General features: G+C 42.5%; 2 protein-coding genes across 3 annotated transcripts in view; one reads left to right on the forward strand and one right to left on the reverse strand.

The window, feature by feature from the left end:
* SYN3 (synapsin III) overlaps nucleotides 1-19,141 on the forward strand; it is a 179,259-nt gene that overhangs the window by 41,812 nt on the left and 118,306 nt on the right. For both annotated transcript variants that reach the window (XM_010005780.1, XM_010005779.1), the window contains one exon: nucleotides 4,492-4,581. In XM_010005780.1, the coding sequence (XP_010004082.1) occupies nucleotides 4,492-4,581 (90 nt within the window). The remainder of the gene's footprint in view (nucleotides 1-4,491; nucleotides 4,582-19,141) is intronic.
* The window catches only part of TIMP3 (TIMP metallopeptidase inhibitor 3), a 36,344-nt gene continuing 28,730 nt past the window's right edge, over nucleotides 11,528-19,141 (reverse strand). Inside the window, exons 3-5 of the mRNA XM_010005778.1 lie at nucleotides 13,471-13,582; nucleotides 12,666-12,787; nucleotides 11,528-12,030 (exon numbers count right to left, since the gene is read on the reverse strand). Of these exons, the coding sequence (XP_010004080.1) occupies nucleotides 11,833-12,030; nucleotides 12,666-12,787; nucleotides 13,471-13,582 (432 nt within the window). The 3' untranslated portion in view covers nucleotides 11,528-11,832. The remainder of the gene's footprint in view (nucleotides 12,031-12,665; nucleotides 12,788-13,470; nucleotides 13,583-19,141) is intronic.

Here is a 19,141-nt window from a genome sequence, read left to right on the forward strand (position 1 = left end):
CCTACTGCCCCAAGCCCCACATCACCCCTGAAAGCAATGGTTGTAACTCACTAAGTATTCTCAGAGCTCACATGGGATCTGAGCTGGTATTTGGCACCACTGATATTTTATCAGGTTGAGCTTGGGTTGAGATTGCAGTGGGGCATTTGAGGGCAGAAAGTTTCACTGGCAGGAGAATCAGAACATTTTAATTTTGTGATAGCTGGGAAATGAGAGGTAGGGACAGACCACTTCAGTGTATGTTCCCCTCGAATTGCAAAACAGGCATCTTGAAATCAAGCATCTATCTGCTGAAGAAAGATTATTGGAAACTTTTCAGACCTAAAAACCAGTTTTGATACATGAAGAACTGAAATTCAATACCCCTGGGAAATGTGCTTTTCACTCTCCCTTTTCATTTATTTCCAAAAATTGGTACATTTCATAGAAATGTTTATGATTTTGTGGAGGGGGATGTAAGTGAGGCTGTTTTTCCTTGGCAATTTGCACCAATGTTTTTTCTCAGCAACTCTAATTACAATCAGCTGAGTTTGGGCTTAAGTTTACTCAATCATACAGCCCCTTTTTAAATGACATTTGGCAGGTTTCCAGTACTGCAATACACAAATTTCCTCAAATGTTAAAACCTGCACTAGACAGGCACAGTTTGAAGTAGGTGTTTCTGAAAGAAAAACAGAATATTTGAGGGATATCACATACAGAAAAATGTCTGAAGAATCTTTAGTTTTAAGGTCATCACAGACTTATTGAGAAATAATGTCTCAAGCACCCTAAACACAATTCTTCAACCACTAAGAATAATGTTTGTGTTATAAAAGTTACAATACAAAAAAATGGGACCAATGTTCAGAGTATTACTGATACTGCATCCAGTTAATGCCTCTAATTGCAAGGCAACTTTTTCATCTGTACAATTGCATGAAATATGAAGTCTTGAAGGTAATCATCTACATCGTACAAAAAACTCCCAGCCAAACTGATATATAGGCTCCCTGATGACCTTGGTCCTTAAAAAATATGCAGAAAGGCCTTGAGACCCTCTAAATGTATATTTTTGTTTCTCTATTAAAACTTGCTGCAACTAACTCTGATGTCCAATCAGCCAGGCAAGGCATTTCACTTAAAAACCAGGGTGTGCCACACAGCCTTGCCCTATGGTAATGAAAGGTAAGGAAAAGGCTGAGGTGCTTAATGACTTATTTGCCTTAGTCTTCCATAACAGTACCAGTTTAGTTGAGGGAATGCAACTCCCTAATCTAGGTGGCAGAGACCAGGAGCAGAACAATCCCCCCACAATCCAGGAGGAGATGGTCAGTGACCTGCTACACCATATAAATGTGCACAGATCTATGGGGCTGGGTGGGCCCCACTCTTATGTAGGAGGGTTACATTGGCTGATTTCCAATCTGCTGGTACCTCTCCAGTCAGCCAGGACTGCTGATAAATGATGGAAAGTGGCTTAATGAGCGCTCTCACCAGCTTCAGACATTAGGAAAAATTTATTCACAGAAAGAGTGGTGAGGCATTGGAACAGGTTGCCCAGAAAAGTGGTGGAGTCACTGTCCCTGGAGGTGTTCAAAAAATGGGTGGAGGTAGTGTTTCAGGAGATGGCTTAATGGTTAGGGGTTGAGGGCAGACAGTTAGACTTGATGGTCTTGAAGGTCTTTTTCTAACCTTGATGATTCAATTATTCTATGCCTTGCTCTGTGGTCAGGATGCAATCTCTTTAAAACCATTGGAACCATGGAAAGTAAGAACTGATACTAAAATTTGGAATGGGCAGCTAAGCTGCTGACAGTGACATTCCTACCCATGTAAAACGCACTAGGGGGATGATGCTCAAGCTTTCCTGTTAGGTATCTACGAGGTTGCTGCACCATGTAACACAGGTGTCTTTTTGCCAACATCCTGTCCCTAATAATTGCCAAAAAAAAACCCAAAACCAAAAAACATGAAAAAAGGAGGGAATTGTCCTATGAGGGTCAATAGCAAAGCCAGACCCTACTGCAGGCTTGGCCCATTGAGGAGGCTCCCAGGCGGCTGAGTCCATCCAAAACGCTTGATATTTCAGCAACAGCCAAGAGCTGTGTCCTTCAAAAGGAAACCCAAGGAGCGAGTCAGGACACTGTCTGTCAGCTTCACTGTTGCTCCAGTTATTTTGTTTGAGCCGTTTTCCTAGAAAAAAAAAAAGTCACATCAACATTGTGGCACCCATGGCTGGTCAGAGCTGCGTGCACCTGCAGTGAGGGGCATGTGCTGCTCTCAGCCACAGTTTTTCCTCCTCTCCCTGTTTCTATCTCATCCTGTTTAACTTTTAAGCCCTGTTCGCTCACTCTTCTAGTCAAAACAGGGCTTTATTTTTCTTTCCTAGGATGTGCAAGGCTAGTGCAACTAGTTAGAGAAGCAAGCTGTCCTCCTTCCCCAACATCAATACCCTCCTTGCCAACAATAATTATATTACACAGGGAGTTTTTATCTTATCTGCTGATGCATGCAAGGGGGTGGTGGTGTTAGTGATGGGATATGCCACCTCTTGATGCTTTCTGGGTTTTCTTAAATGCCACATTTTGACCTACAAGATTAGGAAAAGGATTCCTCACATTCATCTGCAACTCTGCTGGCAGTTGCCCCTTCAGCCTCTGGCCTGGGTCTGGCACATACCTTGCAGCCTAATTTGTTCACACACTCTGCATTTTCTTCACACCCATACCATGCTTTAACTCCCAAAGAGGTATTTCCACTCCCCCAAGTGAAGTTTCAACTTCTTATTCAGAAATGCATTTGCTTAGACAAGCCCACTAAGCAGGACAGGAGCCCTAACATACACACACAGCAGAAAACATTCTCCGTATCTCTGTCTTTCTCTGCAATTTAACTTTAGGGTTTCAATTTGGTACATTTACTGGCTTCAGCCATTGCTCAAAAGTGCTCAAAACATGTCAGATCAGGCAGCGGATGCTACTGGGAAGAAAGACTTGGCCCAAACAGGAAGCCTTTATTAATTTAACTTGATTTCACCAAATTCTGAAGGGCTTGGAAACTAAATTCAGTTGCAAATAGGACATCAGAGAGGAATTCAGTCACATCTACCAGCTCAGCAGGAGCCAAAATTCTTACCTGTGAAGCAATCTTCGATCATTTTGTTGTCATAACAGCCATGAAAATAATTGAGCTATGTTATTTGGCTTTACTCCCCTTTCTGCAAGGCTGCCAGTCTAACCATTTCAGCAACAGCACTGCCAGTTCAGCATTGTCCATGGCAACAGGGCTGTACCTCTTCAGAGGGAAAGCAGAATGGCTAGAAGTGGGATTGTAAAGAATATAAGCTGCTTCTGAGATCCAGAAGGTTACTGGTATAAATATATTTATACACACACACACACTCTTATTCTGTTTGGAATACCAAACCTGCTTCAGCAACTTTTTCTGTCATGGTAATTAAGTTTCTCTTGTATAATTTTGGGGTTTTTTTCCGGCTGATCAATGAAAGATTGAACAGGGAGGCTGCAGACAACATATAGAGTAATCTGCTTGCTTCACAGATGGCTGAAGTGGAGCAGGAATTTGATGTGCTACCCTTCTGTTGGGGTTTTGGAATTCAAACAGAAATTAAGACTTAGTCTTACAATGGAGACCTTTGTTTCTGGCTGGGCTCAACCCTGAATGATAAACAGTTTATTACAGCTATGATAGTAGTGATGATGGTGAAGTTCATGCTAACAAGTGGGGATAATGCAAATGTTCATCCTTGTACATGAAATACCAGAGCACTGTTGCTTTCCCCATTGGTGTTACATAATGCTTTCTCTAGATGCCATCCTCACAGGTTGGTGCCTCCCTCAGATCTCACTGGTAGATCAGACAGGGGTATCAGACAAACTCTCTTTTCTCCTACTGTGCACAGGGGGCTTTTGGGACACCCTTGGTGTATAATAGATGTCAGTTACGGTTGACGGTGGTCTCGTGCTTCCTTGGCTTAACACTCAAATCAGGCAGCATGAGCAATTCTCTCTTGCTATCTCTGTCCCTTAACGATTTTCTTTCCCTGCAGCTTTGATTTGGCTGTGGGGCAGAGATCCAAGGGAGAACTTTGATTTATTTTGCCTCTGCTCAGGAGAGGCAGCACAGATTTCGTGCCTGGTCGCTCCTCTGAGCCCTTTCCTCTACCAAGAAGGGCCCCCGAACCTCTCCCCAGTCACATGTGGATAGTAAAGCTTGTTCACAGCAACTCTGTCACTAAACCCAAACTGATACCCTCTGGGCTCTTGAACGCCTTCTCCACTCTTAGACCAAGCTTTGTGTACACAGGCTGGCTTAGCCCCAGGTAATCACAGCAACGGCCTATTTTCTTGCTGCTCTCAGGTCAAGAAAGCAAGGGGGGAAGGGCATAATAACATGCTTCTCTCTTTGTTTTGCAAGCACCTACCTGTTACACAATACCCCACTGACATCCACTGTGTCTGTTTTTTGTTCCCTCTCCCTCACCCCAAGTTCTCTCAGCTGATTAAAATCTTCAACTCGCTGGGTCCTGAGAAGTTCCCCCTCGTGGAGCAAACATTCTTCCCAAGCCATAAGCAGATGGTGAGTACCTTTGCTTTCTTCTGACAATAGTGCGAATGTGAGTTGGGCATAAGAGATGGTGGTGAGAATGCTGGGAAGACTCTCAATTTTACTTACAGAGAATTACTAGCTAAAAAGCAACAGGCAAAAAGCAAAAATCAGTTGTTAAATCTAGTCAACAAAAGCTCATCCCTTAGAGCAATCACTTTATTCAGACAAAATGGGTTTTTTTTCCCCTTCTGAAATTGCTTAAAATATGTTGGTGATTGCAGGCACGGGCCATAAGAGTTGTTTGTTTCACAATGTCAGTTTGCTTGGTCTGTCACATGGTTGCCATCCATGAAACATTTATCAGCCTGACTAGGTACTCTAAGCAAGTTGGAGTTTTTGAAAGAGTTTGTTTAGCTTTTATTGTTTCCTTTGCACAGTGGCTCTGGGGTCTAGTCTTTCTGTCAACAACTAAACACTCAGTGCCCTGTGTGGCTACTGGGCACGGTACCAAACTCTTAGGGCACCTTCCAAAGAGATCTGTGTAGGTGCCTTTGGTCCTGGAGAAAACAACAAAGTGAGCAGCTTTGTTTAAAAGTGTTCATGTCTCTTGCTTTCCCTGGGTTAAAAAACAGGGTAGTCCTTCATGAATTTTTCCTCCCAACTTACATCCATGAATTAGTGGCTCTTTTTACCTGGTTGAGGCTTTGATGAGACCCTGTGTGAACCACAACGTCCCCCATGTGAGCCACTGGCTGGCTGAGCTTATTTCCCACGCTTGCCTGTGAACTCTAGCAGCACTGGCAGCCTGAAGGTTAGGGTTTTTGAGATGTCAAACTCAGGCTCAAAACCATTCAAACCCCTCTTTTCTCACACACATTTTACAACGCTGTGGGCTAACCACAATGCTCAACAGGGTGTAGATACCTGATATAGACACTAAGTGGAGCTTCAAAATCCAAAAGGAAGCTTCACTGAGATTCTTGTGAAGAATCCCACTGGTGCACACTAGGCACCTTGAAATACCTTGAAATGCCAGTCCTTCATCTCTCCATTCCAATACTCAGTTCTCTACCCATGCTGTGTGGGCAACAGCACTTCCATACCTTACGGGCACATCATGAAGGGTAAGTAAAGTCCTAAGTGCTGTGAAGGACTCTAGTTGTGCTGTGGTAAGAGTTGTATTATTAAATCATAAAGAAACAGATGGTCTTTAAAACACTATGTGACAGTTTGTTGCAGCCTTTTAAGACAGATTAGTTGATAAATCCTGCTGTGTTTAGTTCCCACCGATTTATAAAGAGGGGTTTTGTGACATATGTAATGCTTCATAACAGTTGTAACTTTGTCTGACCAACACGTCAGGAATGGTATTTTTGGAAGACTTGATTAAGGTTTTCATTGTAAATACATTAGCTAGCACTTTCAGTCTGGAAATCTGATTCTTGATTCCTCAGCATGTAAATGCATTTGTTAGTAGCACAGTAGTTTGGTTTAGCAGAGCACTGATCTTTATTTCATTTATCTGTCATCTTTCTAACTGATGAACCACTTGGAAGGCCTATTGCTTACTTGCAGATGCTACTGCTTACTCCTAAAATAATACAGGAACCTTTTAAAACTGTAGATAGCCTCATCTGAACACAAACAGTATTGTTGATATGCAAGCTTGAGTAATCTGGTTTAAATCAGTCACTTTCCAAACATTCACACAAGCAACATTCCACATGGGCAATTTCAGACCAGCTCTTTACAGGTGAGGGGTCTGCCTCACAGAATAAACCTATGTAACTTATCAATATCTTTTCTGGGTGTATCTTGACATGATTCTGGGCTGAGAGGCTGAGAGGGCAGGTGCTTAAGCCAGGAAAGCTCTGCTGCAGTCATCAGCAAATCACCAAATACCCGTGAAAGTTGCTTGGCCATGGTGCATCAGCTTCTCCATGTGTCAGATAGGAAAATAATTATGCCCCTTTTCCACTCATTTCTTCCCTTTCCTGGAGGTGATTTCAAGCTGTACCAGCCAGCACTCATAAAATACACTGTGGTCCTTTGATGGCTGACCCCCTGGAAGTGTTTATAACTAGTGTTATTGTTTTACCTCTTTGCTATGTGATATACTTTAAGTCCTTGCATGAGAGATCCTCATCCTTCTACATCCAAAACTTTCCAAAGCTTACTTTCTAAACCTTTGGATTAAACATAGAACAGATTTTAAAACGTTTCATTCTTCCAACCTTGAAGACAATAGAGACTTTCCTAAAGTAAAAGTGAGAAAAAGGAAACTTCTAACAGTAGATTCATTTCTGAGAGGATTTTAATTTAGTTGAAAATGTTTTCTCTGAAGATTCCTTCCATGATCACAGGGCATTTTTAACCAGCCTTAAACAGTAAACTTAAAGAAAGTACACAAGGCTCTGACATTTCACAGCTGAAAAGATCCACAACATGAATCTCTGTTCCCTTTGCCACGGGCATGTTCCTTTTAATCCTCCCACCAGTTTACTGGAAATAAAAGCAATCTGGCAATTGCTCTTCTGAGGCCCTGCTGGTACTACCTGACAGCCATAATGACTGCCTTGCCCTGGAGTGACCCCCTATGGCCAATTAACAAGTGGGATACGTTAACTTCAAAAGGATTTTTGTTATATTTTTTTTGTCTCCTGTATTTAAAAAGAGGGAGGGGTTGCAGGAAGGATGACTTTGCCAAAGAGCAAGAATTGCCAGAGGTGGAATATCTGCTTTGGGCCCAATAAAATGGTATTGAGAAAGGGAAGGAAATTAATAAATCCGCTTGCAAATCCATCTGTGTGTATTTGAAGTGGAGAGAAACTAAAACAAGTGAAGCAGAGACAGAATGTCTGTGATAGAAATAAAACCACTTTACTGTTTAGAATAAAAGGACACTATAAAAAGTGAACATTATGCAACATTACCTTAAAAGACAATATACATTCACTGAATATAAAATTTATAAATAACATGGAGGAAAACTGTAAACAGTGCTAGAAAATTTAGCAACAAATACATTCCTTCTGGACAAGGTTTTTCACACGGGTCTGGTTCCCTCCCCACGTTTCCATGACTATCAGGAACAACAGAGTGGCTCTATGAAGGAAGAACAGCATCAGAGAGAAGGAGAAGCCAGTACAGGCAAAGAAGTAACAAATGTTTAGTGGATTTTTAAGATTTTTCTGAAGACTGGTAGCCCCAAAAGCCACTTATTCTGAAAAAGACAAAGAACTTTTGCAGTTCCCTAAATTTTGTTCTGCCTATCTAAGCCATGAAACATATTGCAAGTGAGATACACATACTTTCAGAGGCATCTGAAAGACTGAAAACTTGTTCCATTGGAGGCCTTTACTTCAGACAGTCTTTACTGTAGATAAGACAAATGTTTCCTATCACCTTGAGGTAGCATTTTGCTCCAGCCAAGTATGAATGGGATATGAATATATATTTAGGTTTTAGAATAGTCCTACCTAAAGGGCCATGTAACTCCTTAAATATGGGAAATTTGGACCTAAACCAGCAATTTTGTCCCATACATGGGAAGGGGAAGCCTCCCACAAGAGGACTTGATTCAAGGTACTCCATGCACAGATCTCCTGCTCTCTAGCCCCTCCATTTTGGAAAAGGAAAATCAAATAGAGTCTTTCCCAAACCTTCAATATCTTTTTCCTATTATTTTTTTTTCATTCTAAAGGGGAAAACACTCTCGGGCAAGTAAGGAAAAATATCTATAAATAAGAGAGCAAACAGCAACAGCCAAGAAACGTGAAACACATTTTCAAATGTACTTTCAATAATTTTGGTGTGTTTAAAGCATAGGGGAGGGGGAGAGGAAGCTCTCATCTCGTACATGTCCAAAGGTTGTGCTCTCATGAGCTGTGCTGTTGACAGTTCCTCTGACTTTAGGTTATGGGATGAAGCAAGAAGCATGTCAGAGGTGTCAGAAAGATACTTGTGCTGCAGGAAGCCATTGTATGTTCCATAGCGTAACATTTTGGGGAGAACATCACACCTGACTCCTCACATCTCCATGCCTGGTGTTCCCACATACTGCATGGACTGCTATAATGAGGGAGAGAGCTTTGTCCACTGGCAGGTAGAAGAGACTTAGCAAGACAGAAGAAAGGAGAGCAGACAGAAGAAAGAAAAAGAGAGGAAAAGGAGCAAGTTTTTGAGTCTGTTTTAGAGCCTGTTCAATCCATTTAATGGTTCCTTCCCACTTCCTTCAGTCAGGTTCTTGATACCACAGGCTAAAGCCTAGCCCATGAAATACATGTCCCTGATAGCATGCACAGAAACAAAATTCAGAAGCCTCCCAAAAGAAATGTATTTTTACTGGATTCTTCCCCCTCCTTTTGGCTCCACATTTTTAAAAGCCTTATAAACTGTTTCTTTACACAGCAAGGGGAAAGATTCGCTACCAAACACGCACCCCTGCCTGTCTAGCTGTCTGCATCTCAGAAACATTTTACCATCTGCAATACAACACGGGAATACACTTCATTTTCTGGTAATGCATCTGCTGTTTTGTTGTTTACAAAGCACATAGCTACATTATATCCTACTTAGGGACACAAGTCCTCATAGCATTAGAATGTAAATATGTTCACAATAATTTGAGTGCAACACTGTGATGTCTCAGCTAGCTAAATGAATCAGTGACAGGTAAAATATGCAGAGCTGCAGTTTAATGAATATTCTAATCAATACTTCACTGCGTTGAGGGGCATTTTCATCTAGCCTTCTGGAGCCATGAGGAATGGCTGCAGCTCCAAGAGACACCAGCTTCGCGATGTCACCTTGAGCTTGAGGAAGGCTATCTCCAGCGATGCCGACTCCACACGACGCAAACAGTGGGGGTGGTGAGGCTGGCTTCCTCTCTGCCCTCAGTGGCCCTCAGAGATTCTGTCAGCCATGCAGAGATCAAACAGAGATTGCTCCACTGTGCCCAAAGCCCAACCCTGTTCTCTGCCAAAAGCGGCAACATTCTGACCCACCACCTGATCCTGTGATGGGTGCTGTGAAACACCCTACTCTCCCTCTCATCTCCAACCCATGATTTAGGAGTAGTCACAGGGAAGAGGACTTCTGAAAAGTCTTCCAAGTCTGAATCACAGGAAAATCCAACAGACTTTCAGTGTGGCTGCCACTCAGAGCAGCTGAAAAAAAACTAACCACCACCACAGCAGACCTAGGGACCTCTTACATCAGCTCTTTGAAAATGCCCTTTAAAGCTCACGGTAAAAATGAAGCTACTTGCTTTTTGCTGCAACAATTCATCTAGTAAATGGGGCATTTCAGGGGATGTAGGTCTGGCAGAGCTCCGGAGGCACACAAGGAACATAAAAATGCATCAGGGCCCATCTCAGAGACCCTTTATTTTTTTTTTGCACTTGACAAAGAGGCTCCAAAAAACTCTCAGTAACTGAGGTCACTGACTGTAAAATGCTGTATTGCCCCGGGGCTGGAATTACTGCAACACTTTTTCCTGCTGGTGACAGCTCTGCTTTCTAAGCGGAATGAACTGAAGATACGTGGAAACTTAAGATAAATAATCACAATAATACAAAAATGAAGTTAAGCATAATCTTCTCCCTGCCCAAGCCCTCCCCATCCAAAACTCAGTCACCCCTTTTGTCAGCACCCCTTCTCCACCATCATTAAAACTTAAAATACTTTTATTTGATAAGAAAAATTATATTATAGTTTTCTTAATAAAAAACAAAATAGAACGAAAACACTTCTCCAGTCGACAGCAAAGCACAGGACAGTAAGGCTCCTTCTCCCACATCACTGCAGGACATGGTATGAACACATGCAGAGAGCTATGCTGAACAGTGCCTAGAGGGAAACACAGCACTTGACACAGAAGGAATCCTCTGGGCAGCTGAAACTTTATGATCCCAGCCGGCACTTATTAGGAGACCACTTTTCCTTGCCTAGCCCCCCCACACGCTTCCTTTCACTGTATAAACAAATGCAGCTAGTGTAGCTGCAGGGGAGGAACCGTGGTGCAAGGAGGTGCAGAGGAAACAATGACTGTAGCCACTACTGCAGATACACTGGAGCTTCAATATCTTAAAAACAACTCACTGACTCGGAATGTCAATATTTCTGTCTTTAAAACACAATCAAACCATTCTTTTGTTTATAACACCAAAAAAAATTCCACCTCCTGTCAAAAATAGCTTATGTCATTAAATGTATATACATCTTAGTTCAGCAAAACACTATTTTGGCAATAGATTTTTTTTTTATAGTAAGAGCTCTAGCAAGTCTCCCCTTTCCCTCTTCCATGTGATTGATTTACAGTTGGTATTTTTGCATCTGTTTGGTTTAAGGTATTCACAAGGTGGTTTTGCCATTGAAGCAAAGCTGCAAAATTTCAGGGGCCAAAACTAGATGGCACAGCACTTCATCTGCTCTGCTGTAGGTGGATTTCCTCCCTGAACATAGGAGATGGGGCTTTTGTTTTTGAAACAACAACAAAAATACAAAATACTCTCTCTTTTGTTCTGGGGAAAGCCAGAACTTCAAATGTGCTGTTGCATTCACACTGTGACTGAATTAGCTAGGACAATCAGTCAGCAATGCTTTTACCAGATGATGTGGACAGACACACCAGGTGAATTCTCCCACTGCTGGAGTCAATCACATTGCCAATCTCTCCCACAGAGGAGGATTTCTTTTGGACATACGGTTTTTTTTTTTTCCCCACAGTTTAGGCTTGGTTTCTTTTCAGTTTGTTTCATTTGCCAATCTGATTAATGAAACCTGTTTTCCTTCACACAGATGTGTCTACATATTTTCAGCACTTGGTGCATGAGGAAGGGTGATGGGAAGCAAGCGCATAGAAGAATAGAGTGCCTAATTGGCATAGTTTTTAGATTTTTGTTTTCCTAAAAAAATAGAGATTATATTGCTACAGCTAATGATACATGTAAGAGAGCAAGAGCTCCATTTTTTTCTTTTTTTTTTCCTCCCATTTTTCCCTCTGGTGTGCAAAAGTAAGCTCCCAAATGTCGTCTGATCAAAATGAGTGGTATCAAAAAATGGAAAAGGTGATTACAAATTGAGTAAGGTAGCACAGACTTTTTTCTTTTCTTTCCTTTTTTTTTTTTTCCTTTTCTTTTTTAAGTATTTGAAGTGCTAAAATTTGCATGAAAACAGGCACTAATTTCATTGTCATCATCATGATCTGGTAAGAGTTAGTGTCCAAAGGAAGATCAGCCACAAGTAAGGGAGAGGGGAGATAAGGAAGGAATAGTGTGCTCAGGGATCTGTGGCATTGATTATCGTTTTATCTGGAGGTGCCCATCCTCTATACCAGCTGCAGTAACCTTCCACCCTCTGGATGCAGGCATAGTGCTTTGCTTGGTAGCCTGAGTGGCCGAAGTTGGAGAGCATGTCTGTCCAAATGCACTCATTCTTGGAGGTGGCAAAGCAGGGCAAGTAGTAGCAGGGCCGAATCTGCAATTGTAAGGAGCAATCAGTTAAGACTACATGGAAAAACAATATTTTATATAATGTCTTTTACCAGGGACAAGGGATTCAAAACTGCACTCCCTCAAACTTTGCTTACTCACCCAAAATTCAGCCTCAGTTCAAAAAGCACGTAAGCACGTGCTTATTTTCACATATGCAGGTAATTTCAGAGTCAAAAGGGCTTTTCTGGTGCAGAAAAGTAGAGCTTGTGTCTATGTTTTTGCAGGCCCGAGGCCATGAGCAAAAACCTTAGTGCCAGTGCCAGGCTGTGAGGTTTTATGCACTCAAAATGTTTACACAGGAAAAAAGTTGGACCTGTCCTGCCAAGCCTCTGGTACCTGATTTCAACAACCTGCTAATGATTCTGCATAGATTCTGAAAGCTCCAATTAATTCCAACAGGACATTAAAAAGGCATGGACTCTGCATTTGTATTTGATTGTCTGTTCTCTGGTCTCAATACTATAGCTGAGCTTTAATTTTTTGCTGTAAAAATTATTGCCCTGCATTTCTCTTCCTGGCTGTTCACCAGCATCATTGATATTACCAGCCAGGGGAAACAATTCTAGGGTTTGAATGTCTTAAGGCCACCTAATTACAGAGGCATAATTAGGTACATACCTTGCATCCACAGCCCAGATGATAGCGATGATTCAGTCCTTTACGCTGGGACAGAGTCAGTCGGTCCCATTTCTCATACCAGTTGCACAGGCCAGTGTAAACCTTCCCTTCATACACACGGCCTTGAAAACAGAGACATGATCACAAGTTAGCACTTCTCAGCTCGAGCACTTTTCTTGTTTCCTGAGATTGCTAATGATCTCAGTATGTTTGGCTTCAGTCACTGCTCAGCAACTGCTTTCTTTTTATTAACTGGTTCAGAAACCTCTGGCGAGCAAGATTACAGCACTTCTGTAAGTTAGGAGAGTTGTGCCAGCTGTAAGCATCAGCAACAACATGCAGGTGGGTAATGCTGCCAGGCTGCTCTCGACAACAAAGTGAATTGACACCTTCACTAGAAACAAGACTTGGCAACTGTCACACCTCTGTCCCCTTGCATCCCCCCATCTCAGCAGCCTGCATTTCTCCAGCTCATTCCAAAAGGGATCTTCCATTTCTGGCACAGCCAAGTAGCAAGTAGTTCCCTGTGACAGACATGCCAGCTCAGGTATGAATAGACAGCTGTGGACTATCATACAGCCTATTTGTCACCACATGGCTCAGTATAACAGATAGGTTAGGAATGAGAGGGAAACCTAAAAAATGGAGTAACACTCAGCATTAGAGTACTGAATACTAAAATACTATTGGCCATCTTCACACCTGGGAAGTTGTGTATGGAGATATCTATACAGCTGTCTGTGTCCTTAGCAGGTGTATGTATAGAACAGAAGAGGGTTTGATTATGAAGTACACTGTCCTTTACCTGTAATCAAATATTGATACTTGTTGACTTCCAGCTTGACTCCACAAAGACTTTCAGAGGCTTCTGTGTAGATGTACTGAACATGTGGCATTATCTGGAAGCCCCTGTACATCTAGAGAAAGAATAAAAATGCTTTAAGTCAACTTAAGATGACAACTTTTAATTTAGATTCTTTACAGTCTATGTTCCTAGACTTCTAGCAAGCAGTGAACTTTTAGCATTTACAAGCATGAAGGACTAGTGGCAGTAGCTGGACTCTGAGGAAAGTCACCCCCATCAGATCTGCTGGTAAAGCAGAATACCCACCTGCTAACAAGCCATTGCAATTCAGCACAGGGACCAGTTTTCCCCACTCGCATTAGTTCCAGTGGCACTGAATGAGCAAAGCACCAACACTACCAGCTCTGCCAACATCCTGAGCAATTTTTTCCCTTTATATAGTTCATAATTTGGGAGAAATTAAATCAGTTCAAGTTTGGAATCTCTCTCCTTCATGTGATTTAAACTATTTCTTCCAAACTAAGGGATTTTTCTTCGAAACAATGACCTTGTTTTTCAGTGTTGCTCCTGTAAGTGTTTCAAACCTTTGGCGCTTGATCTAAGTCACCAAGCCAGCCACCTCCTCCTCAAATGCTGACCACAGCAACTCCTGCTGACCTCAGCAAGGATTTCATGTTTCTGTAACTAAATGAATGCAGAAATAGAATTCTACAGCATCGCCTAAATTTAGCCCAGTACTGATGGGCACCATGAAGAAAATATCATGTATACATAATTCCTCTGCACTCTGTCTCCTTTTTCATTATCTTTCTTCCAGTTCAATTTAATTGAAATACAAATCCACAGATATAATGGCAGTTGGATTCAGTCAGAAATTAGCACGTGGCCTTATCTGACCTGACCTTACTGCTGCAATTTAGGGAAACTCATGCCCACTTACTAGTAGCATAAAGAAGTCTGTGTGTAGCAACGAAACAACTGCTGTATGTGTAGACTGGCCCAAATAAAAATATCCTATTTTTGAAACACTGAGGATTATTTTCCTGACAATTTCATCTTGGCTATCTTTTCAAAGCATTAAGTTTCTCTTTTTTCCCCACCAACGGTATGAATGGCCAATGCTTAAAAGTTAAAGGAAAACAGTAAGAGTCAGAGAGAATCACAGTTTGATAGCATGTCCCAGCTTATCCTTTCCTCTGTCAGCTTTAGTGATAGATAGCACATTCACATTTAGTTTAGCTGTAAATATGAAAGAGAGGCAAAAGAAGAAAAAAATTTCAGACAATCCAGAGCTATAGATCCTTGCTGCTCAGTCAGCTAAGCAGTGGCATTCTCCTCCATGTGGTATTCCATTTCATGAGGTCCCCTATTATCCCAGGATATTTCACTATTCCCCACCTCTTTTAAAGACAACAAACCTTTTCCTTTCTGAAAGAATGTCTGTTGATTGAACTTTTTTTACACTAGGCCCAGATACTGCTTATTAAAATATAAAAAACTGCTACTAATTCTGCTATGCTGAGAGGTCAGACTATCTTCTGAGCATCCACAGACTGTCTCCCCGGTTATTTTTTCTCCTTAGTTATGTTAGCCCAAAAAGCATAATCTTATGACAGTATCATAACCCAGTAACAGCACTATTGTGTACAGTAAAACACATGCTAAAGGGTTTGCATTTCCAGCTTTTCTTCTGCACTCAGCAAATACGCAAGGAAAGCATTTTTTAAAAATAAATCATACTGTACCAAAAAAACCTCACAGATTGTGTTTGAAATATATAATTGTTTCTATAAGTGAGCAACGTCTTTCAAGGAATATGGAAGAACTGAACCTTGCCTAATCTCTGCTTTATCCCTACAATTTTCTTGGTACGGTATGTTCTATGCAGATTTTCCAATTATGCTTCAGATAGTTGGAGATCTAGGTTCTGGCACAACCACCCCATCTGTCCTTGGATAAGTTATTTAGCCCTCAGTACACTTTAGCTCCTCATCTGTTGAACAGCTCTGCCTTGCCTCCCATGGGTACTGCAAGGAAAGGCACATAGAAGAAAGGTCACGCGTTCAGACCCCATTCTAGTGGGTGTTACACCAAGAAGCTATGATAACAGTATCGAAGCAGATAAGACAAGCTAAGATAACAGCTGGGGCTGCCCAGTCTCTCCAGGCATTGCTTTATCTACACTGCAGAGAGCTGTATGCTGTGCATGTGCTGTACAAGTGATCTGTCACTCAGCGTCATGTCAGGCCAATCAAGCAGCTGTGCTATAAAGTCTACACATGCAGAGGAACAACTTTGAGCCTACTCTCCCCCTTGCAGAAAAGCACATGCAAGACTGCCCAATCCTCTGAGAAGCTGCTCAGGATCCTTACAGTCATCACTACTCATATCATCTGCAGCATCAAGCTCAATGTGACTGCCTATGAAGTAACTAGTGATGCCGAACGAGTGTTTGGTTTTCAACTCCTGGACCTAATTTACTGTTCACATTACCATCAGAGGCTCCATTGTTGGGGTTGCTGAAGGAAGCATGCTCTGCCTCCCAAAAAGTACTTCGGCTCACCCCTCAGTGACCCCTCACTGATGCTAGCAACTGTCACACTAACTGACCAGTGCTGGGTGCAGCCAGGGTCTGCCTCATGCTCTTGTGACTAAAGAAAATTCACCATGACCTCTGTTCTCAGGGAAGGAAAAAGATAATTTGGCAAGGGGGAATCTTCTACAGATGTCCTCTTTAAAAAAACAACAAAACAAAAAAAACCCAACACCTTAAGCATTATTTTTGGATACACAAAATATCCTGGAAGTGCTATTAGACCAGCCAGAAGACAACCAAGCATAAAGCTAGCCTCTCTCCTAACTGCTATCCTCTGAGTCCTCCTGTCACCACAAAAGCATATTTTCAGAAGCGTAATGACAGGGAACAAAGTATTAGCAAGTATCACATGGTGGTGTCTGCTAGTGCTGCTCTATTTCCAGCTATGTCAGCATTCCCCTTAGCAGCCCCCATACTGCCTCAGAAACGCACATGCAAATCCTGTGGTGGTTCTTGCTGCATGATTGAATTCACGCTGAGATACGATGTTCCTCCCTCTGCCCTTTCCACGTGAGGTTGCACCATATACAAAGGCTTGGAGTCATCTTGTCTAACCTTCAGCTACCTAGAATTTAGGTACTTCATAAGAATTAGGGATCTTCTTCAGTCAAACGCCAAGAACAGGCAGCTCCAGAACAACTCAGCCCATCCTAAAATAGCTGTCTAAAATTGCTGGGCTGAAGTACACTTTGGTCGTTCCTATCGCTCTCCATTGACAATCAAGAGAACAGGAAAGTCTCAACACCTCATTTTAGTCTGTCTAAAATTAAACTAAATTAATCCCACCCCACTTCTTTCCTCCTGGGACTATCAGGTTTCAACCCTTAGACTCATTTTACAGATTAGCAACAAACCAAGGAAAGCATCCTTGCTTCTGACAGCCTTTGCAGAGTGCTGCCATGGTCAACCAGGACTGTTTGTGTACATGGAGGAGAAATATCTTATCTCCTTGTTTCCTCTGCAGTTTCCTGAAATAGGTTTGGGCCATTCTCAGAATGCAACACAGCATCAAGGAACATGCAGGGGGTTATATCAGTCTTGTGCAGATTTCTAACATATGATCTTGAAATGCTCTTAAATTACTTGAGAAAGCAGTGGGGAAAGGCAGAGGGCACTTGAAAAAGCACAAGGCCTTTTCAGACAACAAGCCTGAATGCTAGAAAGCCTGGTGCTGTTCTGTGTCTGTGGGCTGATCTTGTGCTCCGGTCCAGGCCTCAAGCTGGTTTAGTTGTGAAATTCAGCACCAAGTTCAGGACTGCTAGTGAGAGCAAGAATCAGTCGCAGCAAACTCCAAGGAACCCATGAAAGAAACAGAAAGATTGTTTGTTGCCTTTTAAGGCTCTTAGCGCTTTTCACAGGCAATTCAGTACCCAGTAATAGACTAAATAGCTTGTTTATTTTTCATCTGCAGGTGCAGACGGGTTTACAGGTCAAAAAACACTAACATGTTAGTTTTATCTTCCGAGTTGTTCCCATGCAGCTGTGCAGAGCCATAGGCCTCCTCAGTTTTCTTTTCAGCAGGAAAAAAACAGCAGGACAGTCAGCTTTCATTGGGGACAAGCAAAGAGGAGATTTGCTGCATCATTCTGAGCTCCCCCACTGTATGGAGCTGAATCCCTCTTTATACTGAAGTCTGTAAGCTCAGCAGAAAGACAGCAGAGTTTCAAAGAGGACACTTGGTTTGTTTGTTTATCAAGTACTATGTCCTCCGGACATACCAGCTCTACTGAGCACTTTGACTGCTCCAGGTTCCTTCCTGGCAAAGGTCACAGTTAAATGTCCACTGCAACATCTCACCAGCCCACTACCTATGTAGCAGGCATAAAGGCAGTTTGATCAACACACCATCTCCCCTTCAGAATAATTCTCATTTTTGTTGGACGTGTAGCTTCCTAACTAAACACCGTGGAACTGCTCCTGCAAAAAATACAATTATTCTCTTGTGGTCTTGGCATTAGGATGTTGCAGATCACTGCAGTATCTGCTGTGAACATCCTGGCCCTGTGCTGCAGAGTAACACAGTGAAAACAGCTGGGACAGGCACAGGCATACAGGCATCTTATTTAAAGATTGACATGATGGTGTCTGTTGACAGTAGAGTGGCTGCTAATCCATTCAACATGCTCACCTTGCCTGGGCCTGTGCTCTAGAAGCCTTTTCTATTTGTAGCAGGGACACTGCTGCAGGCTCCTAGGTGAGAGGAAGAATGCTTAATGCTGTTCCAGAGATCTCTGACACTGCAGCTCGCTGGCTGACAACAGGGCATGCTGCATCCTTGGTTGGGAGAGAGTGGGTGGGTAAAGGGCAGCAACTCATTCTGGGGACTACTGTTATTCTAGATCACCACTGGACCTCATCCATGGTCATGTGTCAGAAAGGAGGCAGGGGTCCTGTGCAGACCAGGATGAAATCAGAAAAGCTGAAACCATGTGGACATTGAGTAGTTTTGTGAGGTAGGGTACCCTGGCTGAGGTAAAGAGTGACAAAGCTGGCCAGGAACAGCACAGAGCACTGCAAGCCTGATGAGGCCAGGGATGGCCATTAAAAATTCAAATAAATAAGTAAATACATACACAAATGAAGGAGCAGCAGCACTGCCTCACTGCTGCCAACACAGCCAGTTGCCTTTTTTTACAAATACAAGTTAACCAACCAATCCGCATTTCCTTCTGAATCTTAAAAGGGAACGTTTCAGAGGAAGGACCTGGGCCAGCCCCGCATCTCACGCCCGCTCGCTCCAGGCGCTGGAATTCCACTCCTGTGGAAGAGCCTGGCCAGGACCCGGCCGGGCGACGTGTGCGGTTCTGTGACCGCTTATGAAACGGGCTTTGAGTCTCCTCCTCCCAGCTTTCCTGCTTAGCTATAAACTGCCTTATAAAGAGAGTTACTGTTACGAGGCAGGCGAGTGACTGTTTTGTTGGGTTTTTTTTCCTGAACCTTTACTTTGTCTAATACGTTTCAGATTTCTGCATCCTCTGCCAAGCTTTTCCATTCCCTTTCTTTTTTTTCTTTTCTTTTTTTTTTAAGACATAAACCAGTCTTATGACTGGAATGGCAACAGCCAAGAAAAACAAT

The sequence above is a fragment of the Chaetura pelagica genome, unplaced genomic scaffold (genome assembly GCF_000747805.2).
Source record: "Chaetura pelagica isolate M959 unplaced genomic scaffold, ChaPel_1.0 scaffold79, whole genome shotgun sequence".
Taxonomy (NCBI): Eukaryota; Metazoa; Chordata; class Aves; order Apodiformes; family Apodidae; genus Chaetura; species Chaetura pelagica.